The 21,539-nt window shown below is 51.7% G+C and overlaps 3 protein-coding genes across 5 annotated transcripts in view; all 3 read left to right on the forward strand.

Annotated features, from left to right (window-relative positions):
• The window catches only part of PRRG3 (proline rich and Gla domain 3), a 109,186-nt gene that overhangs the window by 29,763 nt on the left and 57,884 nt on the right, over positions 1-21,539 (forward strand). The gene's annotated exons all lie outside the window — the stretch shown is intronic.
• On the forward strand, positions 49-10,975 carry LOC104329566 (nuclear pore glycoprotein p62). 2 transcript variants are annotated; one of them, XM_075435535.1, is made up of 12 exons: positions 49-409; positions 906-1,288; positions 1,614-1,724; positions 2,125-2,253; positions 3,248-3,343; positions 4,467-4,575; positions 4,716-4,860; positions 5,737-5,786; positions 5,936-6,070; positions 6,756-6,867; positions 7,745-7,811; positions 10,287-10,975. In XM_075435535.1, the coding sequence occupies exons 1-12, from the start codon at positions 129-131 to the stop codon at positions 10,376-10,378; spliced, it is 1,710 nt and encodes a 569-aa protein (XP_075291650.1). In that variant the 5' UTR covers positions 49-128; the 3' UTR covers positions 10,379-10,975. The 2 variants fall into 2 exon arrangements, with proteins under 2 accessions (XP_075291650.1, XP_075291651.1); XM_075435536.1 differs by having other exon boundaries at positions 1,644-1,724.
• LOC142363115 (nuclear pore glycoprotein p62-like) lies at positions 11,758-21,215 on the forward strand. Of its 2 annotated transcripts, XM_075435522.1 has the most exons (13): positions 11,758-11,873; positions 12,345-12,622; positions 13,119-13,501; positions 13,827-13,937; positions 14,338-14,466; positions 15,461-15,556; positions 16,680-16,788; positions 16,929-17,073; positions 17,573-17,622; positions 17,772-17,906; positions 18,592-18,703; positions 19,135-19,201; positions 20,527-21,215. In XM_075435522.1, the coding sequence occupies exons 2-13, from the start codon at positions 12,351-12,353 to the stop codon at positions 20,616-20,618; spliced, it is 1,701 nt and encodes a 566-aa protein (XP_075291637.1). In that variant the 5' UTR covers positions 11,758-11,873; positions 12,345-12,350; the 3' UTR covers positions 20,619-21,215. The 2 variants fall into 2 exon arrangements, with proteins under 2 accessions (XP_075291637.1, XP_075291638.1); XM_075435523.1 differs by having other exon boundaries at positions 11,758-12,622; positions 13,857-13,937.

Here is a 21,539-nt window from a genome sequence, read left to right on the forward strand (position 1 = left end):
CCGGCCGGTGGTTGGGAGGCGGGCGAGAGGGGCGGGGCGGTTCTAACGAGCGTCATCGGTGCGCGCGGCGGGCCTGGGTCTGCGTCTGGCGGTGCCGGCGCCGGCTGTGCCTCTCCCCGCAGGCCGCCATGAACCAGTTCAGCTTCGGGTCGGGCGCGGCGGGCGGCGGCTTCGCTTTTGGCGCGCCGAAGACGACGGCCACGACGGCCACGAGCGGCTTCTCGTTCTCCACGCCCGCCGCCTCGGGGGGCTTCAGCTTCGGGAGCGCGGCGCAGACGCCCGCCAGCAGCCAGCCCGCCGGGCTCTTCTCCTTCAGTACGCCGGGCACGGCCGCGCCGCAGGCCGGCTTCAGCTTCGGGACGGCGACCGCGGGCAGCGCGGCCCCGGCGGCGAGCGCGTTCCCGCTGGGGTGAGAGGCGCGGGGGCCGCGCGGTCCCCGGGAGGGGAGGCTGGCGCGTTGTGTCCTGAGGAGAGGCCGCGAGCTGTGAGGCGGTTGTGCGGAGCCGCTGGCTCGAGGCTGGCGGAGGGGAGCGGCGGGAAGGCGGCTGACGGGGGGGCGAGCGGTGGGAGCGAGCCGGGAAAAGCAGGCTGTGTGGGGGAGGTGCCGAGGGTGCTGAGGAGCCGCGAGAGCGAGCAGCCGCGCGCGCGCTGCCCTGGAGCTGCCTTCTGGTGCCTGGGCGGGCGGAGGTGGCTGAGAGGGAGTGGGCACAAAGGGCCTTACGAGGGGAGTGCAGGTGGTTACAGGAGCTGTGCTACAGCCGCTGTCAGAACCGAAACCTAAACCCGGTCAAGCGCGCGTCTCTCTGAAAGGCGGTTTCTGCTGTCAGCAGAGGGTCCGTGAGAAAGCCGACTCGGTGCGTAGCTGGATGTACGTCTCAGCCAGATTGGCGTCTTGTCTTGTCTAGGACAAATGCACCAAAACTGAACTTTGGAGGCAGCACCGCAGCTCAGGCTACTGGAATCACAGGGGGCTTTGGATTTGGGAGCTCCGTAGCAACGAGCGCGCCGTCGAGTCAAGCAGCCGCTCCCTCTGGCTTTGTGTTTGGATCTGCTGGCAGCACCACCACCACCAGCGCTGCGTCGGGGACAACTGGAGGGTTCACCTTTTCCAGCAGTACCACGACTCAGGCCGGAGCAGCCAGCTTCGGCATCGGCGCCGCAGCTCCACAAGCGTCGCCAGCGGGGTTGGCCTTTGGAACCACGCCTGCGGCTGCTGCCACCACCACTGCCACCTTAGGAGCTGCGACGCAGTCAGCAGCCCCCTTCAGCCTCGGGGTGCAGCCCGCGGGTGGGTGCGGGGCTCGGCGTGGCCGCTGCGGCCCAAGGGCTGTGAGCAGGGAGGGCAGCTGGGGGTGGCGTTGGAGGGTCTGTGGCCTCCTGCTTCTGGTGGCGCGAGATAGCGCGAGTGCCTGGGAGCAGGGGTTTTGTGACGTGCTTGGGGTCTTGCTGTTTAGCCTTTGGGTTTGGAGAGAGAGGCGGAAATAATTTTGCCAGCATTAATGTTTTTCTTGTGCTCTCACTGCTTCTAACTTGACTGTTGCTGTGCTTAGCAGAAACGACAGTGTCTCGGTAGTGAAAAGTTTTTTTCCTTTCACGTACGTGACTTGTTCCAGGTCTAAACTTTGGGTCGTTGCCCTCAACAGCAGCCACGAGTGCACCCACGGCCACGCTGAGCGCTAGTACCAGCCAGGGACCCACGCTGTCCTTTGGAACCAAACTTGGAGGTAGGAAGTGACTTTGGGAAAGAATTACTCCAGACTTTGTGAATCTGCTGTCCTTCTGGGAATAGTTTTCTCAGCTGGAGTCTGGAAATGGGCTGCGAGTGTAGCTGTGAACTTGCAGTGCCCTCAGTGATCTGTGACCATTTGTACAGCCGTTGCACTTGGTGTCCTGTATTTTTCCTTGTGTCCCACGAGGCAAATTCTGTTCCGTGCTGCTCGCGGGAGCGCAGTGGAAGGGAGCCACAGGTTGAAAGGGTACCTTGGAAAAGAGATAGAGTTGAGGTAGAATGAGGGGACAGATAGTTTTAAATTCTATACCTCTGTAAAAGCCTGGTGTAGATAGGCAGATTTGTATCGCATTCTCCGTGTGACCGTACAAGATGTACACTTTTTCTGTTTGTAGTAACATCCACAGCTGCTACAGCTGCCTCTACCAGCACAACCTCCATTCTTGGTTCAACGGGGCCCACGTTGTTTGCATCTGTAGCGAGTTCTTCAGCACCGACGTCAGCTACCACCACGGGCCTCTCGCGTAAGTCGCAATACACGGGTTGTATCCGTCGGGGGAATAAATGAGCAGCATGGTTGGAGGCACCTGGCAGTAGTGGAGCTGCAGGTGCTGGGGTAGTATGGGAGAATTCACGGGGCTTTTCTGAGTGCTGGAAGGCAGTAGCCCAGGTTGGAAGACAGTCCTAAGAGCTCTTTTGCTCAGCCTGCAGTGAGATGTTAGTGCTTCAGTTTCCTTTGGTTATGGAGACCAGTTACAGTAAATGTCAGTGGTGACCAGTCCTAAAGCTGCTATTCAGTACATAATGGTGTCTTGCACCTCCCTCTGACCGTTTAGGCAGCTGCTCCCAAGGACCTTGAGAAGTTTTACGTGAAAGCCACACCGATCACTTTGAACTAATCAGCTGCGATTTGTAGGTGCCACATACACCATCCTGACAACTTGCATTTCTAGTAGCTCTCCGAGGCTTGCGTTGCTCCTCTAGTTCCAAAGCTGACCTGAATCTTAGTGTTTAAGGATGCTCTTAAGCTAATGAGCCCTCTCTGTTTATGAGGATGTCTGAAGCCTTGTTCTTAGGTGGTAGTAGGTGGGTTGTTTCCAGGAGCTGAGATGTGACCAGCGTGTTTTCTGTAGTGTGTGCAATTGCATTGCTTGAGCACGTAGACTCATGCGGAGACTGCATGTCGTGCGTGCCAGTACCCAGCACCCTTAGGGTTATTTTAGCATTTGATAGCAGTTAAGTGTTAGATAATTCAAGCTAGGTAGAGAGGAGAGACAGTAGCTTGTCAGCTGGGTTGGTAAAAGGTTTGTGGAAGAGTCGCTGAGCATTCTGTCTGTTTTATAGTCTCAGCCTGCCTTTTCTCATGTTGTGTGCAGATGATGCCTCACCTAAACAGTGATCCTGATTAATACAAATAAAGACCAGGTGGCGTGTGGTGAACAGGTGGGGTAGAGCTTTTCAGAGGGGGACTGTATTTAATGGGCTGTGCAAACTCTGAATGTTGTCTTCTGTTTGCAGTTGGTGCCCCTTCCACTGGGACGTCCAGTCTTGGAACGCTTGGGTTTGGATTAAAAGTTCCTGGAACAACAGCTGCCGCGACAAGCACCGCCACGAGTAAGAGACCTCAATGCTGGGAGTAGCTGAAGAGAAGGAAGCATGACTTCAGTGAGGTGTAGTAGTGTAAAGGGCCATGCTAGTGTAGCAGCACAGCAGTTCTAATTTCTAATGGCCTCCGGTAACGGGAAATAGCACCGTATTTCTTCCTCTGATCCTCCTTTTCACCTCCCCAAATGCACAGTTACTTCTAACTTTGGAGAGCCTGTGGGGGAAGGAAGGCCCGTAGGCTTTGACGCTCTCGTCTGGAGCAGGCGAAGTGAACAGCTGAGCTGCTCCTTCGCGAGCCTGCCTGTGTAGGTGCAGAATTGGCTCAGAGAGGTGAGGGAGAGGTGTCCGATGGGGGTGGCAGAGGCCAAGGATTTTTGGGGAGTGGTAGGGAGGGATCTTTTGTGTTTCCGTTCTGCCCCGTTCAGCGGTTGCTTCCATAATGTAAGTTTGTAAGTGTTGGATTTCGTGAACTTTTCTTCCAAAAAAGAAAATGGAGAGACAAGTGCTGTGTTGAAGTGGCAGCCCTCATGTGAAAACCTGCAGTGGAATTTGCTGCTGCACAGTGCTGGGATTTGGGACTGGGCATCCTTTTCTGGATGCAGTTACCGGTCAGTTTTCAGTGCAGCAACATGGATGCTGCTCAGCTCTGAAGATCTCTCTAAAGCTTGTTTCTGGGCCGCCTGTGAAGAATCTGAGCTCAGTGCCTGGAAGTGCGTTGTGACTGGCTTGATGGTGCCATCTGACAGGTGCTCTTAGCTATGTGGAAACACAGAAATCTCAGATGCAGGAGAGGAGCTGGGTGTGCTGGTAGTTACTAGGCCTAATCCTAAAGCATGAGGAGCTTGAGAGGGGTGTGTGGGCTAATGCTGTGTTTCCTTGAGTAGTGCCCTGGTGCAGGCTGACAGTTCCTCATGTCACTGGAACGACCAGTCAGGCATTTACAGTCCACCGATTTTGTGTCAGGATGTGCTTCATTCCCTTCTTGTGAGATGTGGGATTTGCGTTTTGTTGAAGGGACCTATTGCAGCTCCTACAGCACTGCGCTTTTGGATGTGTATACTGGACCTGTTCTGGATTTGCTGGATAGCAGATGTGTGCTCTTCCGTTGCTTGCCTTGAATCTCTTCTTTCAGGCAGTACTTCTGCTTCTGGCTTTGCTTTGAATCTTAAGCCGTTGACTACAACTGGTGCCACTGGAGCTGGGACTTCTACAGCTGCCATAACCACAACCACCACCACCAGGTGAGTTTTGTGTTATAACTGGCAGTTTCGCGACTGGGGTGAGAGGCGGTATTAATGGTGGTGTGCGGTGGAGGTGAATTGTCATGTTTATGTGTTGGTTTTTGATCTTGTGTTGTGTACTGTCCTGCACTTCCTCTCAGCACGCCTCCAGTGATGACTTATGCCCAGCTGGAGAGTTTGATAAACAAGTGGAGCCTGGAACTGGAAGACCAAGAGAAACACTTTCTCCATCAGGCTACACAAGTTAATGCCTGGGATCAGACGCTGATAGAGAACGGAGAGAAGGTAAGTTGCATGCAGGGTAACCTGATATTCTGGTTTTGGCTGGGATAGAGTTAATTTTCTTCCCATTATCTTCTTCGTTTTGGATGTAGTTTGAAAAGAGTGAAAATACACTGATGCCTATAGTTGTGCTAAGAAATCAAGGACCTCTCTTCAGTTTCCCATGCTTGGCTAATGAGCAGGTGACTAAGAGCTGGGAGGGATCATAGCCAGGCAGCTAACCCAAGCTGGCCGAGCTGCTCAGGGACAGGCTGCACAATCGGTCATTGGGCGATGAGAAAAATGGTATTGTGTATCACTTGATTTGCATATTCTTTATTGTTATTATTATACCTTCCTTTATTGTCTCATTAAACTGTCTTTATCTCAACCCACGAGTCTTACTTTCTGTGCATTATCCTCTCCATCCCACTGTGTGGAGTGAAGGAGTGAGTAGGTGTCTGTGTGATCCTAGTTACTGGTGAGCAGCGCTCTAGCATTTAGGTGCTGGCTGCCAAGTTATAGCATGACTCCTTAGATCCTTAAAGGCCTTTGGTGTTACAGGTGCAGCAAGCCATCTAGTGGGACTTTCTACTTGTCGAAAACCAGGTGTGAATTACATCTGGGTGCTTGTGAAAGGCTCACTGGATGTCTGCTGTGGTCTGTAGGCCTTGAAGCTTGGAAATCTGTTCTGTGAGATTAGACTCTGGTACCAAGTTATCTTAGGTTGGAGCTATCAAAGCCAAATGTCCATTATTCAATTTTTGGTCTGTAGGTATGTGTGTAACTGTTTCTGGTCCCTGGTAGACTTTAGGATGTTGCTAGCTTTCTCTGTTCCACCACTGTTTTTTTAGGAGTTCACTTCTGAGTTTTTGTAGTATAATTGTCTTCTGTTTCCAGATTACTTCGTTACACAGAGAAGTAGAGAAAGTGAAGCTTGATCAGAAGAGGTACGAAACTGTGAACACTGGAGATGATTTGGTGGTGTGGGTTTGTGTGGTGTAGGTTTTTTTTTTTTTTTTTGTCATCTTGCGTTGTCGTATGGCAGACCTGGAATGTACATGACCTCTAAGTGGAGTACTTAACACTCTCTTTTTAGGCTGGATCAGGAACTAGACTTCATTCTGTCACAGCAGAAAGAGCTTGAAGACTTGTTGACCCCTCTGGAGGAGTCTGTGAAGGAGCAGAGTGGGACTATCTACTTGCAGCATGCGGATGAAGAACGGGAGAGGACGTACGACAAAAATCTGCTTGGCACATGGGATGAGCAGACTAACGTGGTGGTGATCAATCAGCAAGAAGGACAGTTGGGATGCATGACAATACTGATCTATCAACAGCCTTTGTCAAATACGTAGTCGTGCTTGATGCATGTCAGCTTAGATTTTACGTGTTAGAAAGAGGGGAATTGCAACTGGAAGCCCTTGAATCAGCAGGAAAAGCTCTTTGGCTGTTGGTTTAATGAGGTGTCTGGGAAAAGGTTACTAATATTGGCACAATGTCTGAGAGTCGGTGATTATTTAGTTGTAGAAGCGATGAGAGCAGGATGCTCTATGTGTGGCTCAAGCCTCCTTGTAAGCCTTAAGCGTTGAATCGTAGTAGGGTAATTAAACAAAGCGTTTGTCTGCTTCAAGAGATAGGAATCTTGAAGAGTCAGGACTAGCTGGTTCCCTCAGTTCTGACCAAAGCTTCCAGAAAGCCCTACACACTGCTGCTTGTCTGTCTCCGTGTTGGGAGAGGTTAGGACTTACTTCATCTGCGTGGTAGAATGCCTCTCACGGCGCTGTTCCCACCTATCTGACAGCCTTGGTTGAAAGGTGTGGAGGCTGATTCTGATTGCCTGACGTTGGTGTGACTGGGAGCAGGTCTTTGGAAGTTGACTTTAAAGATTCTGACCTTGGTTTCCATGCATTTTGCAGCTATAAACTGGCTGAAAACATAGACGCTCAGTTGAAGCGTATGGCACAAGATCTGAAGGACATCACTGAGCACTTGAATACATCAAGAGGCCCAGCCGACACGAGTGACCCGGTAAATCCAAGCTTTACTTTTTTGTGTGCTGGTAAAGAGGCAGAGGCTATATAAACAGTACTAACTGTTGGTTTGTCCACTCGTGGATACTTTGCTGCTTGTAGTTTCAACCTTGGCAGAGTATTTTGTATCGTTCTGGGTTTGGTTCTCTTCTGGTAAAACTTGCATTATAACCCAGCACAAGCCAGTCTGACTTACAAAGTTACTCTGCAGTTCTGTTAATAATTTTTGAAATATCTGGTTCTGGTGTGAGCTTTGGGTATTTGCTTGTTGTCTAATTTTGCCTAGTTTACAACTTCTTTCAGAGGCTTTTCTTAATGTTGAGCCAGCTGCCTGCTTCACCGCTTGTGTCTTTCTTGTCGCAAATGCAAACTTTGTTCAGAATGCCCTCCGTAGCTGGTAATGCTTTATCTTTATACTACTTTTGTATCCTCAGCAAAACAAGATCTCAATTAGCAGCTCTTTCTGCTATGTATTAACTTGATCTTGATATTCCTTGTGGCTTTACTGAGAAGCTTTCATTGTGTAAAATTTCCCTTCACTATTACAGACTCAGTTTCTTCCCATTCCTTTTTGCTTTTGCCACCTAAAGCCTAAAGTGACAAATGTTGTGGTGGTTCTTAGGTCTGAATTGGATTAAGCCTAAGCCACAGGCATATGCTCTAAACGAGTCTGTTTTCTTGATGGTAAAGAGAAGCAAGGCAACAGAGTTGCTGCACAGACTTTCCTGGGAAAGCAGCTGCTGAGTTAGTGGAGCTTTACGTATGAGCAATTGGACTGCCTCATGTTCCAAAGGCAGGGACAGGCAGGCTGTCTTTTGCAGCTCTTGGTTTGTGTGCAGTGTGACAAATGACTTGCACCTTCTCTTTCTACTCAGCTTCAGCAGATCTGTAAAATTCTGAATGCACACATGGATTCCTTGCAGTGGATTGACCAGAACTCAGGTGAGAGTTGTCTTGCAGCTTTTGGTGAATGTAAATAGAAAGCATGTGGCCCGTGTGCAAGTGTTTCTTGGACATGAATGTATTCCTGAGGAATCTTCTCCTCCTCACCTGCAATGACACTGTCCTTCTGTGCTTGAATGCTCCTGGTGTGCATGAAAGATCTCCGCTGAGAAGGAATTGCTGGCAACTGGCAACGTTTTACAAAAAGCGCTGCTTGAAGTGCATCTGTGCAAAGCAGAGGACTTGAAAACCTTACGCTTTGTTGTGTCAAACTAAGGTGAAGTATTTCAACTCCTTTTGAAGAGGACAGTTGGTGAGGGGGGTTCAGTGTGTGCGCATGTAATGTTATCATTCTGCCCCGTCCCCAACGGGAAAGCCAAGTGCAGGTAAGACTGAGCAGCGTGCGGTAGCTCTGGAGCGTGGAAATCCCACAGCAGCAACAGCTTGGGGTGTAGTGCAGAGCGGAAGAGGCACTCAGTAGTGAAAACTTGTTCGTGTAGCTGCTGTTGTTTCTTGTCTTGGATTCACCCTTCACTGGTATACGACGGTGCCGCACTAAACACAAGCAGAAGAAAGGAGCTTTCCTCAGAGGGAGTAGGGCTTCAGGAATGCTTCATGGATTTGATTGTACCTGATGCCAGCAGCCACGCGGGGGCACGGCAGAATAAAGCAGCACCAAATTGCACTGTCTGGCTGCAGAGCTGTGGAAGCGCTGGCCCCTGGTGTGCTTCTTGGGTGGAAGCAGGCATCCCCCTGTCTGTGCTGAAACAGTGTTCTGGGCTGCAGTCAGAACTGGATTTGGCTTTTTCTTCCAGAATGAGTATGCTAATTTTGGCATTCCAGACGTGCCTTTCTTGGGAAATCTGGTGCAGCGCCTATGTCACCAGAATCCTGACTTTGCAGAATGTGCTTGAAAGTAGCAACCTGTTTGCTTTAGGTGTTCCTAGAAAGGAGAGAGACCCTTTTGTTCCCTCTGTCATTCAGTGCTAAAGAAATTGTCTTCTCGGTTAACAACGATTCATTCTCTTTACTGTGAAATGTACATCTCCAGAAACAGTTTGTCTTCATTTTCAAGCAAGAAAGAAGCAACAAGCCTAAGAAACTGCAATTTTTGAAGAAGGTTAATGTAGCGCTCTGTTTCTGTGGGGTTCTTAGCACGGAGAATTCCTGTTACACTGAACAACTTGCTGGATGTGGACACGGGGTGGTGCTGCTGCCACAGGTGAAAGGAGTGTTCGGACGCAGCCTTGTTCTGACCTTCTACCTTCTGAGAGAAGCAGAAAGTCTGCTCTGTTGTAGTTACACCTGAATTCCGAGCTGAGCGAGCGCGACACAGTGAAGCAGGCTGCCGTTTTATGCTGTAATCATTTTTGCATGGTGAAGTTCTGAAAAGGGACAGACTGAAATGCGTTGCTTAATATGTTACTGGAAGCTTTTGGGTTTGGCCTGCTGCGTACGAAATAAAACCAAACATGGAATACTGCCACAGGCTGACACAATGCTGTGGCCCTGTCGAATAGCTTCTGAGAAGCTGTCATGTGCATGAAATCAGAAATTGCTGTAGCTTGTGCCAAGACTTTTTTTGTGTATTGTGATGCCTGCTGCATTTAAAGCTGATGATCAGTCAGTGGCTTACGTATTTCCAGATCTGTGATGTGGGAATAAGAGATAATCTGTGTTGTGGCTGCAAGTGCTCTGCAGCTTTTCTGTGCGATTGCAGTGTCTCTTCTGTATTTACAGCTAAAAGCTTGTTACGGCTGTGTGATACCCTGCAGGAAAATAGCGATGTACTGCTAACGGGTCATGTGGTTAACCTGCACTTTGCATAATTGAAAGCGAGTTTAGCAGGAGGTGGGCAGGGGCAGCTGGTTTATAGAGCAACTGGTTTTTGTCAAGCTGCAGACCAGCTTGGGGTTCGTGTTCAGGGAGGGTTTGCTCTGCTCTCTGGTCAGAGTCGTAGGTTGGGAAAGACCTCCAAGATCATCAAGTCCAGCCGTCCGCCCACCACCACCATGCCTGCTAAACCATATCCCGAGGTGCCACACTTACACGTTTTTTCGAACACCTCCAGGGATGGTGACTCCACCGCCTCCCTGGGCAGCCTGTTCCAGTGCCTGACCCCTCTTTCAGTAAAGAAATCATCTAATCTGAACCTCCCCTGAGGCAGCTTGAGGCTGTTGCCTCTCGTCCTGTCGGTGCCCTGAACCTGCAGCCAACTGGCACAGCAAACAGCGTCCACAGCGTGTCCCTTCCGTCTCTGCCTGCCAGTCCCTGGGTGCCTCAGGATACTCTTTAAGACAGTCGTCTTTGCCCTGGGGCGTTAGCAGTGCTTTGTGTTGGGTTTCCTCCTTCCGTGTGCACTGTCATACCCAAGTGATGGTCAAAGTTAAAATGGTTTTCATCCTCCTGCAGGCTAGACTGTGCAGGGTTGTGTTTTAGGGTGATGACAAGATTAATCCCTTGTTTCTCCCGCAGCGGTGTTGCAGAGAAAGGTGGAAGAGGTGACAAAGGTCTGCGAGAGCCGCCGCAAGGAGCAAGAGCGCAGTTTTCGGATCACATTTGACTGAATGACTCCAACTTTAAAGGATTAACCGAGATTCGCCACAGAAAACGGGGGTTGTTGGGAACACAGGCCTCAAACTATGGTCTGGGTTTGTTTCTTTTCTCACTATAAAATTTGTTGTTTGTTCCCAAGGCAGTCTTTGCAGCATCTGACAGGATTTCAGCCCCTCCAGTCGGTGAGAGACTGCCTGAAGTTTGTGCTGAAAGTACGAGCTCTTTGTCTCTGTTGTTTGTAACTGCCTGCGGACTGGTGAGGCACACGGGTGCTGCCTGGGGGGGGATCTGGGCGGCGTGTGACCCCGCGGCTGAGCTCTCCAGTGCTTAAGTGTGACGTGACTGTGTTCAACGGGGACTTCCTAAGCGTTTATGGAGGTCCTTACAGAGACGGTTTAGTGAAGAGCTGTCCTCGGCAGGAGCTGCAGCCGTGCGAGAGACTGGAATTCCTGGTGCGGCTGGCTGGAGTTTGTGTTTCAATTGGCTGCGCTTCCACTTGTGAAAGCGGGCTTTGTTTTCTGTACCCTTCTGGCAACAAACTGCTTTTGTGCTGGTACCTGTAAGCAGCATTTCTACGCAATTAAAAGTTGTTGGTTGTGCCAGTAGAAGCAGGGTAGTCGTGTGGTGATTTGGTGCAGTGTAGCTTGTTCAGTCGCAAGGGTGGGGGAAAGAACGCGGTCGGCGAGTCTGCTGTGAAGAGTTTGTGAAGGAGACGGGGTCACGTTGCTGCATATTGATGAAGGGCGAGTGCGAGGCGTGCTCCAGGGGATCTTTCCTGATGGAGGGAAGGGAATGGTGGCGTACGTAGCTGAGCTGCCCTTGCACTCGCTTCTCTTCTGCAATTTTTGCTTCTACTCTGCAAGGCGCTGCAGGGGTGCAGAGAGTGCTGGGCTTGGCTGTGGGTGTGCCTCCCTCTCCCTGCACGCCACCCCTCTCTGTCCCGTCCCCCGGAAGAAAGGAAAGGGCCCTCTTACTAGAGCTTTTTACTGACTTGTTGTCCTGGTTTTGCTGAAAATGGAATCCTTTTTCAGTGAATGTTCCTTACAGCCAAGTTCTTCTAATTAACTGCATTTTTCTGAAGCTGGCTGTGTGTTTTGGAGACAGTGTGCACTCTAAAGCTGGTAACAGCTGCTGTTTATAGTTATACTGAGCTAACGAGAGGAAAGGAATGCAGAAAAAGGCCCCTGTTTGTAATTAGCACTATAGCAGCCAAGGTCACTGATAGACCTCTTGGGTCCCGCGAGTGCGGAGTCGGAAAGGGCCGCGCGTGTGGGGAGGGGCGGGCCGGACAGGTGACCCTCTGCGGACCAACGCTGTGTTCCCGGCCCTGCACGTCACGCGGGGCTTAAAGCTGGGCCAGCGCCAGGGGCTGGCTCTCTCTGTCCATGGCCGCCTGCTGAAGAGGACCCTGCTCCTCGCCCTGCCTGTCATACCGATCCGCGCCCCGACCTGTGCACTCCTGGGACCAGCTCTTGCCCGCGGCCGAGGCCAGCTCTGAGAAACTCAGTATCGGTTTTGTAGATTTGCATATATTTTGTTTTATTTTTCTTATTAATAGTATTACTAGTAGAGCTGTTTCATACCCTCTCCCCTCTTTCCCTTTCTCCCGGGGCGGGGGAGGGGGGTGTGACGCCCTCTGCCCCTCTGCCTGTTCCCGGCGCTGAGCTTGACCCCTGTCGCGGGCACGGCCCAGCCCAGCGCTGCTGCCGCGCCCGCCTCGCCCCGGGCCCGAGCTGAGGCCGAGTGGACGCAGCGGCGCGGACAGCCGCCTCCAGGGGCTCGCCAGCCAATCCGGAGGGGCCGCCCACGAGCGGCGGCGCGAGCAGCCAATCGCTGCTGAGGGCGGGAAGAGCCGGCCGGTGGTTGGGAGGCGGGCGAGAGGGGCGGGGCGGTTCTAACGAGCGTCATCGGTGCGCGCGGAGGGCGCGGCGGGCCCGGGTCTGCGTCTGGCGGTGCCGGCCGTGCCTCTCCCCGCAGGCCGCCATGAACCAGTTCAGCCTCGGGTCGGGCGCGGCGGGCGGCGGCTTCGCTTTCGGCGCGCCGAAGACGACGGCCACGAGCGGCTTCTCGTTCTCCACGCCCGCCGCCTCGGGGGGCTTCAGCTTCGGGAGCGCGGCGCAGACGCCCGCCAGCAGCCAGCCCGCCGGGCTCTTCTCCTTCAGTACGCCGGGCACGGCCGCGCCGCAGGCCGGCTTCAGCTTCGGGACGGCGACCGCGGGCAGCGCGGCCCCGGCGGCGAGCGCGTTCCCGCTGGGGTGAGAGGCGCGGGGGCCGCGCGGTCCCCGGGAGGGGAGGCTGGCGCGTTGTGTCCTGAGGAGAGGCCGCGAGCTGTGAGGCGGTTGTGCGGAGCCGCTGGCTCGAGGCTGGCGGAGGGGAGCGGCGGGAAGGCGGCTGACGGGGGGGCGAGCGGTGGGAGCGAGCCGGGAAAAGCAGGCTGTGTGGGGGAGGTGCCGAGGGTGCTGAGGAGCCGCGAGAGCGAGCAGCCGCGCGCGCGCTGCCCTGGAGCTGCCTTCTGGTGCCTGGGCGGGCGGAGGTGGCTGAGAGGGAGTGGGCACAAAGGGCCTTACGAGGGGAGTGCAGGTGGTTACAGGAGCTGTGCTACAGCCGCTGTCAGAACCGAAACCTAAACCCGGTCAAGCGCGCGTCTCTCTGAAAGGCGGTTTCTGCTGTCAGCAGAGGGTCCGTGAGAAAGCCGACTCGGTGCGTAGCTGGATGTACGTCTCAGCCAGATTGGCGTCTTGTCTTGTCTAGGACAAATGCACCAAAACTGAACTTTGGAGGCAGCACCGCAGCTCAGGCTACTGGAATCACAGGGGGCTTTGGATTTGGGAGCTCCGTAGCAACGAGCGCGCCGTCGAGTCAAGCAGCCGCTCCCTCTGGCTTTGTGTTTGGATCTGCTGGCAGCACCACCACCACCAGCGCTGCGTCGGGGACAACTGGAGGGTTCACCTTTTCCAGCAGTACCACGACTCAGGCCGGAGCAGCCAGCTTCGGCATCGGCGCCGCAGCTCCACAAGCGTCGCCAGCGGGGTTGGCCTTTGGAACCACGCCTGCGGCTGCTGCCACCACCACTGCCACCTTAGGAGCTGCGACGCAGTCAGCAGCCCCCTTCAGCCTCGGGGTGCAGCCCGCGGGTGGGTGCGGGGCTCGGCGTGGCCGCTGCGGCCCAAGGGCTGTGAGCAGGGAGGGCAGCTGGGGGTGGCGTTGGAGGGTCTGTGGCCTCCTGCTTCTGGTGGCGCGAGATAGCGCGAGTGCCTGGGAGCAGGGGTTTTGTGACGTGCTTGGGGTCTTGCTGTTTAGCCTTTGGGTTTGGAGAGAGAGGCGGAAATAATTTTGCCAGCATTAATGTTTTTCTTGTGCTCTCACTGCTTCTAACTTGACTGTTGCTGTGCTTAGCAGAAACGACAGTGTCTCGGTAGTGAAAAGTTTTTTTCCTTTCACGTACGTGACTTGTTCCAGGTCTAAACTTTGGGTCGTTGCCCTCAACAGCAGCCACGAGTGCACCCACGGCCACGCTGAGCGCTAGTACCAGCCAGGGACCCACGCTGTCCTTTGGAACCAAACTTGGAGGTAGGAAGTGACTTTGGGAAAGAATTACTCCAGACTTTGTGAATCTGCTGTCCTTCTGGGAATAGTTTTCTCAGCTGGAGTCTGGAAATGGGCTGCGAGTGTAGCTGTGAACTTGCAGTGCCCTCAGTGATCTGTGACCATTTGTACAGCCGTTGCACTTGGTGTCCTGTATTTTTCCTTGTGTCCCACGAGGCAAATTCTGTTCCGTGCTGCTCGCGGGAGCGCAGTGGAAGGGAGCCACAGGTTGAAAGGGTACCTTGGAAAAGAGATAGAGTTGAGGTAGAATGAGGGGACAGATAGTTTTAAATTCTATACCTCTGTAAAAGCCTGGTGTAGATAGGCAGATTTGTATCGCATTCTCCGTGTGACCGTACAAGATGTACACTTTTTCTGTTTGTAGTAACATCCACAGCTGCTACAGCTGCCTCTACCAGCACAACCTCCATTCTTGGTTCAACGGGGCCCACGTTGTTTGCATCTGTAGCGAGTTCTTCAGCACCGACGTCAGCTACCACCACGGGCCTCTCGCGTAAGTCGCAATACACGGGTTGTATCCGTCGGGGGAATAAATGAGCAGCATGGTTGGAGGCACCTGGCAGTAGTGGAGCTGCAGGTGCTGGGGTAGTATGGGAGAATTCACGGGGCTTTTCTGAGTGCTGGAAGGCAGTAGCCCAGGTTGGAAGACAGTCCTAAGAGCTCTTTTGCTCAGCCTGCAGTGAGATGTTAGTGCTTCAGTTTCCTTTGGTTATGGAGACCAGTTACAGTAAATGTCAGTGGTGACCAGTCCTAAAGCTGCTATTCAGTACATAATGGTGTCTTGCACCTCCCTCTGACCGTTTAGGCAGCTGCTCCCAAGGACCTTGAGAAGTTTTACGTGAAAGCCACACCGATCACTTTGAACTAATCAGCTGCGATTTGTAGGTGCCACATACACCATCCTGACAACTTGCATTTCTAGTAGCTCTCCGAGGCTTGCGTTGCTCCTCTAGTTCCAAAGCTGACCTGAATCTTAGTGTTTAAGGATGCTCTTAAGCTAATGAGCCCTCTCTGTTTATGAGGATGTCTGAAGCCTTGTTCTTAGGTGGTAGTAGGTGGGTTGTTTCCAGGAGCTGAGATGTGACCAGCGTGTTTTCTGTAGTGTGTGCAATTGCATTGCTTGAGCACGTAGACTCATGCGGAGACTGCATGTCGTGCGTGCCAGTACCCAGCACCCTTAGGGTTATTTTAGCATTTGATAGCAGTTAAGTGTTAGATAATTCAAGCTAGGTAGAGAGGAGAGACAGTAGCTTGTCAGCTGGGTTGGTAAAAGGTTTGTGGAAGAGTCGCTGAGCATTCTGTCTGTTTTATAGTCTCAGCCTGCCTTTTCTCATGTTGTGTGCAGATGATGCCTCACCTAAACAGTGATCCTGATTAATACAAATAAAGACCAGGTGGCGTGTGGTGAACAGGTGGGGTAGAGCTTTTCAGAGGGGGACTGTATTTAATGGGCTGTGCAAACTCTGAATGTTGTCTTCTGTTTGCAGTTGGTGCCCCTTCCACTGGGACGTCCAGTCTTGGAACGCTTGGGTTTGGATTAAAAGTTCCTGGAACAACAGCTGCCGCGACAAGCACCGCCACGAGTAAGAGACCTCAATGCTGGGAGTAGCTGAAGAGAAGGAAGCATGACTTCAGTGAGGTGTAGTAGTGTAAAGGGCCATGCTAGTGTAGCAGCACAGCAGTTCTAATTTCTAATGGCCTCCGGTAACGGGAAATAGCACCGTATTTCTTCCTCTGATCCTCCTTTTCACCTCCCCAAATGCACAGTTACTTCTAACTTTGGAGAGCCTGTGGGGGAAGGAAGGCCCGTAGGCTTTGACGCTCTCGTCTGGAGCAGGCGAAGTGAACAGCTGAGCTGCTCCTTCGCGAGCCTGCCTGTGTAGGTGCAGAATTGGCTCAGAGAGGTGAGGGAGAGGTGTCCGATGGGGGTGGCAGAGGCCAAGGATTTTTGGGGAGTGGTAGGGAGGGATCTTTTGTGTTTCCGTTCTGCCCCGTTCAGCGGTTGCTTCCATAATGTAAGTTTGTAAGTGTTGGATTTCGTGAACTTTTCTTCCAAAAAAGAAAATGGAGAGACAAGTGCTGTGTTGAAGTGGCAGCCCTCATGTGAAAACCTGCAGTGGAATTTGCTGCTGCACAGTGCTGGGATTTGGGACTGGGCATCCTTTTCTGGATGCAGTTACCGGTCAGTTTTCAGTGCAGCAACATGGATGCTGCTCAGCTCTGAAGATCTCTCTAAAGCTTGTTTCTGGGCCGCCTGTGAAGAATCTGAGCTCAGTGCCTGGAAGTGCGTTGTGACTGGCTTGATGGTGCCATCTGACAGGTGCTCTTAGCTATGTGGAAACACAGAAATCTCAGATGCAGGAGAGGAGCTGGGTGTGCTGGTAGTTACTAGGCCTAATCCTAAAGCATGAGGAGCTTGAGAGGGGTGTGTGGGCTAATGCTGTGTTTCCTTGAGTAGTGCCCTGGTGCAGGCTGACAGTTCCTCATGTCACTGGAACGACCAGTCAGGCATTTACAGTCCACCGATTTTGTGTCAGGATGTGCTTCATTCCCTTCTTGTGAGATGTGGGATTTGCGTTTTGTTGAAGGGACCTATTGCAGCTCCTACAGCACTGCGCTTTTGGATGTGTATACTGGACCTGTTCTGGATTTGCTGGATAGCAGATGTGTGCTCTTCCGTTGCTTGCCTTGAATCTCTTCTTTCAGGCAGTACTTCTGCTTCTGGCTTTGCTTTGAATCTTAAGCCGTTGACTACAACTGGTGCCACTGGAGCTGGGACTTCTACAGCTGCCATAACCACAACCACCACCACCAGGTGAGTTTTGTGTTATAACTGGCAGTTTCGCGACTGGGGTGAGAGGCGGTATTAATGGTGGTGTGCGGTGGAGGTGAATTGTCATGTTTATGTGTTGGTTTTTGATCTTGTGTTGTGTACTGTCCTGCACTTCCTCTCAGCACGCCTCCAGTGATGACTTATGCCCAACTGGAGAGTTTGATAAACAAGTGGAGCCTGGAACTGGAAGACCAAGAGAAACACTTTCTCCATCAGGCTACACAAGTTAATGCCTGGGATCGGATGCTGATAGAGAACGGAGAGAAGGTAAGTTGCATGCAGGGTAACCTGATTTTGCTTGCCGAGACCCTTAAAGGAGTAGGTGTCTGTGTGATCCTAGTTACTGGTGAGCAGCGCTCTAGCATTTAGGTGCTGGCTGCCAAGTTATAGCATGACTCCTTAGATCCTTAAAGGCCTTTGGTGTTACAGGTGCAGCAAGCCATCTAGTGGGACTTTCTACTTGTCGAAAACCAGGTGTGAATTACATCTGGGTGCTTGTGAAAGGCTCACTGGATGTCTGCTGTGGTCTGTAGGCCTTGAAGCTTGGAAATCTGTTCTGTGAGATTAGACTCTGGTACCAAGTTATCTTAGGTTGGAACTATCAAAGCCAAATGTCCATTATTCAATTTTTGGTCTGTAGGTATGTGTGTAACTGTTTCTGGTCCCTGGTAGACTTTAGGATGTTGCTAGCTTTCTCTGTTCCACCACTGTTTTTTTTAGGAGTTCACTTCTGAGTTTTTGTAGTATAATTGTCTTCTGTTTCCAGATTACTTCGTTACACAGAGAAGTAGAGAAAGTGAAGCTTGATCAGAAGAGGTACGAAACTGTGAACACTGGAGATGATTTGGTGGTGTGGGTTTGTGTGGTGTAGGTTTTTTTTTTTTTTTTTGTCATCTTGCGTTGTCGTATGGCAGACCTGGAATGTACATGACCTCTAAGTGGAGTACTTAACACTCTCTTTTTAGGCTGGATCAGGAACTAGACTTCATTCTGTCACAGCAGAAAGAGCTTGAAGACTTGTTGACCCCTCTGGAGGAGTCTGTGAAGGAGCAGAGTGGGACTATCTACTTGCAGCATGCGGATGAAGAACGGGAGAGGACGTACGACAAAAATCTGCTTGGCACATGGGATGAGCAGACTAACGTGGTGGTGATCAATCAGCAAGAAGGACAGTTGGGATGCATGACAATACTGATCTATCAACAGCCTTTGTCAAATACGTAGTCGTGCTTGATGCATGTCAGCTTAGATTTTACGTGTTAGAAAGAGGGGAATTGCAACTGGAAGCCCTTGAATCAGCAGGAAAAGCTCTTTGGCTGTTGGTTTAATGAGGTGTCTGGGAAAAGGTTACTAATATTGGCACAATGTCTGAGAGTCGGTGATTATTTAGTTGTAGAAGCGATGAGAGCAGGATGCTCTATGTGTGGCTCAAGCCTCCTTGTAAGCCTTAAGCGTTGAATCGTAGTAGGGTAATTAAACAAAGCGTTTGTCTGCTTCAAGAGATAGGAATCTTGAAGAGTCAGGACTAGCTGGTTCCCTCAGTTCTGACCAAAGCTTCCAGAAAGCCCTACACACTGCTGCTTGTCTGTCTCCGTGTTGGGAGAGGTTAGGACTTACTTCATCTGCGTGGTAGAATGCCTCTCACGGCGCTGTTCCCACCTATCTGACAGCCTTGGTTGAAAGGTGTGGAGGCTGATTCTGATTGCCTGACGTTGGTGTGACTGGGAGCAGGTCTTTGGAAGTTGACTTTAAAGATTCTGACCTTGGTTTCCATGCATTTTGCAGCTATAAACTGGCTGAAAACATAGACGCTCAGTTGAAGCACATGGCACAAGATCTGAAGGACATCATTGAGCATTTAAATACTTCAGGAGGCCCAGCAGACACGAGTGACCCGGTAAATCCAAGCTTTACTTTTTTGTGTGCTGGTAAAGAGGCAGAGGCTATATAAACAGTACTAACTGTTGGTTTGTCCACTCGTGGATACTTTGCTGCTTGTAGTTTCAACCTTGGCAGGGTATTTTGTATTGTCCTGGATTTGGTTCTCTTGTGAACCGTGTTGTGGTGGTTCTTAGGTCTGAATTGGATTAAGCCTAAGCCACAGGCATATGCTCTAAACGAGTCTGTTTTCTTGATGGTAAAGAGAAGCAAGGCAACAGAGTTGCTGCACAGACTTTCCTGGGAAAGCAGCTGCTGAGTTAGTGGAGCTTTACGTATGAGCAATTGGACTGCCTCATGTTCCAAAGGCAGGGACAGGCAGGCTGTCTTTTGCAGCTCTTGGTTTGTGTGCAGTGTGACAAATGACTTGCACCTTCTCTTTCTACTCAGCTTCAGCAGATCTGTAAAATTCTGAATGCACACATGGATTCCTTGCAGTGGATTGACCAGAACTCAGGTGAGAGTTGTCTTGCAGCTTTTGGTGAATGTAAATAGAAAGCATGTGGCCCGTGTGCAAGTGTTTCTTGGACATGAATGTATTCCTGAGGAATCTTCTCCTCCTCACCTGCAATGACACTGTCCTTCTGTGCTTGAATGCTCCTGGTGTGCATGAAAGATCTCCGCTGAGAAGGAATTGTTGGCAACTGGCAACGTTTTACAAAAAGCGCTGCTTGAAGTGCATCTGTGCAAAGCAGAGGACTTGAAAACCTTACGCTTTGTTGTGTCAAACTAAGGTGAAGTATTTCAACTCCTTTTGAAGAGGACAGTTGGTGAGGGGGGTTCAGTGTGTGTGCATGTAATGTTATCATTCTGCCCCGTCCCCAACGGGAAAGCCAAGTGCAGGTAAGACTGAGCAGCGTGCGGTAGCTCTGGAGCGTGGAAATCCCACAGCAGCAACAGCTTGGGGTGTAGTGCAGAGCGGAAGAGGCACTCAGTAGTGAAAACTTGTTCGTGTAGCTGCTGTTGTTTCTTGTCTTGGATTCACCCTTCACTGGTATACGACGGTGCCGCACTAAACACAAGCAGAAGAAAGGAGCTTTCCTCAGAGGGAGTAGGGCTTCCTTTTGAGGGCTTCAGGAATGCTTCATGGTTTTGATTGTACCTGAATTGAAATTGAATTTTTTGATTGTACCTAACTGAAAGCGAGTTTAGCAGGAGGTAGGCAGGGGCAGCTGGTTTATAGAGCAACTGGTTTTTGTCAAGCTGCAGACCAGCTTGGGGTTCGTGTTCAGGGAGGGTTTGCTCTGCTCTCTGGTCAGAGTCGTAGGTTGGGAAAGACCTCCAAGATCATCAAGTCCAGCCGTCCGCCCACCACCACCATGCCTGCTAAACCATATCCCGAGGTGCCACACTTACACGTTTTTTCGAACACCTCCAGGGATGGTGACTCCACCGCCTCCCTGGGCAGCCTGTTCCAGTGCCTGACCCCTCTTTCAGTAAAGAAATCATCTAATCTGAACCTCCCCTGAGGCAGCTTGAGGCTGTTGCCTCTCGTCCTGTCGGTGCCCTGAACCTGCAGCCAACTGGCACAGCAAACAGCGTCCACAGCGTGTCCCTTCCGTCTCTGCCTGCCAGTCCCTGGGTGCCTCAGGATACTCTTTAAGACAGTCGTCTTTGCCCTGGGGCGTTAGCAGTGCTTTGTGTTGGGTTTCCTCCTTCCGTGTGCACTGTCATACCCAAGTGATGGTCAAAGTTAAAATGGTTTTCATCCTCCTGCAGGCTAGACTGTGCAGGGTTGTGTTTTAGGGTGATGACAAGATTAATCCCTTGTTTCTCCCGCAGCGGTGTTGCAGAGAAAGGTGGAAGAGGTGACAAAGGTCTGCGAGAGCCGCCGCAAGGAGCAAGAGCGCAGTTTTCGGATCACATTTGACTGAATGACTCCAACTTTAAAGGATTAACCGAGATTCGCCACAGAAAACGGGGGTTGTTGGGAACACAGGCCTCAAACTATGGTCTGGGTTTGTTTCTTTTCTCACTATAAAATTTGTTGTTTGTTCCCAAGGCAGTCTTTGCAGCATCTGACAGGATTTCAGCCCCTCCAGTCGGTGAGAGACTGCCTGAAGTTTGTGCTGAAAGTACGAGCTCTTTGTCTCTGTTGTTTGTAACTGCCTGCGGACTGGTGAGGCACACGGGTGCTGCCTGGGGGGGGATCTGGGCGGCGTGTGACCCCGCGGCTGAGCTCTCCAGTGCTTAAGTGTGACGTGACTGTGTTCAACGGGGACTTCCTAAGCGTTTATGGAGGTCCTTACAGAGACGGTTTAGTGAAGAGCTGTCCTCGGCAGGAGCTGCAGCCGTGCGAGAGACTGGAATTCCTGGTGCGGCTGGCTGGAGTTTGTGTTTCAATTGGCTGCGCTTCCACTTGTGAAAGCGGGCTTTGTTTTCTGTACCCTTCTGGCAACAAACTGCTTTTGTGCTGGTACCTGTAAGCAGCATTTCTACGCAATTAAAAGTTGTTGGTTGTGCCAGTAGAAGCAGGGTAGTCGTGTGGTGATTTGGTGCAGTGTAGCTTGTTCAGTCGCAAGGGTGGGGGAAAGAACGCGGTCGGCGAGTCTGCTGTGAAGAGTTTGTGAAGGAGACGGGGTCACGTTGCTGCATATTGATGAAGGGCGAGTGCGAGGCGTGCTCCAGGGGATCTTTCCTGATGGAGGGAAGGGAATGGTGGCGTACGTAGCTGAGCTGCCCTTGCACTCGCTTCTCTTCTGCAATTTTTGCTTCTACTCTGCAAGGCGCTGCAGGGGTGCAGAGAGTGCTGGGCTTGGCTGTGGGTGTGCCTCCCTCTCCCTGCACGCCACCCC

Source organism: Opisthocomus hoazin, chromosome 14 (genome assembly GCF_030867145.1).
Source record: "Opisthocomus hoazin isolate bOpiHoa1 chromosome 14, bOpiHoa1.hap1, whole genome shotgun sequence".
Classification (NCBI taxonomy): Eukaryota; Metazoa; Chordata; class Aves; order Opisthocomiformes; family Opisthocomidae; genus Opisthocomus; species Opisthocomus hoazin.

Excerpts from the sequence above, each read along its gene's own strand:
- LOC104329566 (XM_075435535.1), top strand. The coding sequence starts at position 129 with ATGAACCAGTTCAGCTTCGGGTCGGGCGCGGCGGGCGGCGGCTTCGCT. Across the intron at positions 5,787-5,935 it reads GTGAAGCTTGATCAGAAGAG|GCTGGATCAGGAACTAGACT; the intron begins GTACGAAACTGT and ends CTCTCTTTTTAG. Across the intron at positions 7,812-10,286 it reads GTGGATTGACCAGAACTCAG|CGGTGTTGCAGAGAAAGGTG; the intron begins GTGAGAGTTGTC and ends TTTCTCCCGCAG.
- LOC142363115 (XM_075435522.1), top strand. The coding sequence starts at position 12,351 with ATGAACCAGTTCAGCCTCGGGTCGGGCGCGGCGGGCGGCGGCTTCGCT. Across the intron at positions 17,907-18,591 it reads GATGAAGAACGGGAGAGGAC|CTATAAACTGGCTGAAAACA; the intron begins GTACGACAAAAA and ends TGCATTTTGCAG. Across the intron at positions 19,202-20,526 it reads GTGGATTGACCAGAACTCAG|CGGTGTTGCAGAGAAAGGTG; the intron begins GTGAGAGTTGTC and ends TTTCTCCCGCAG.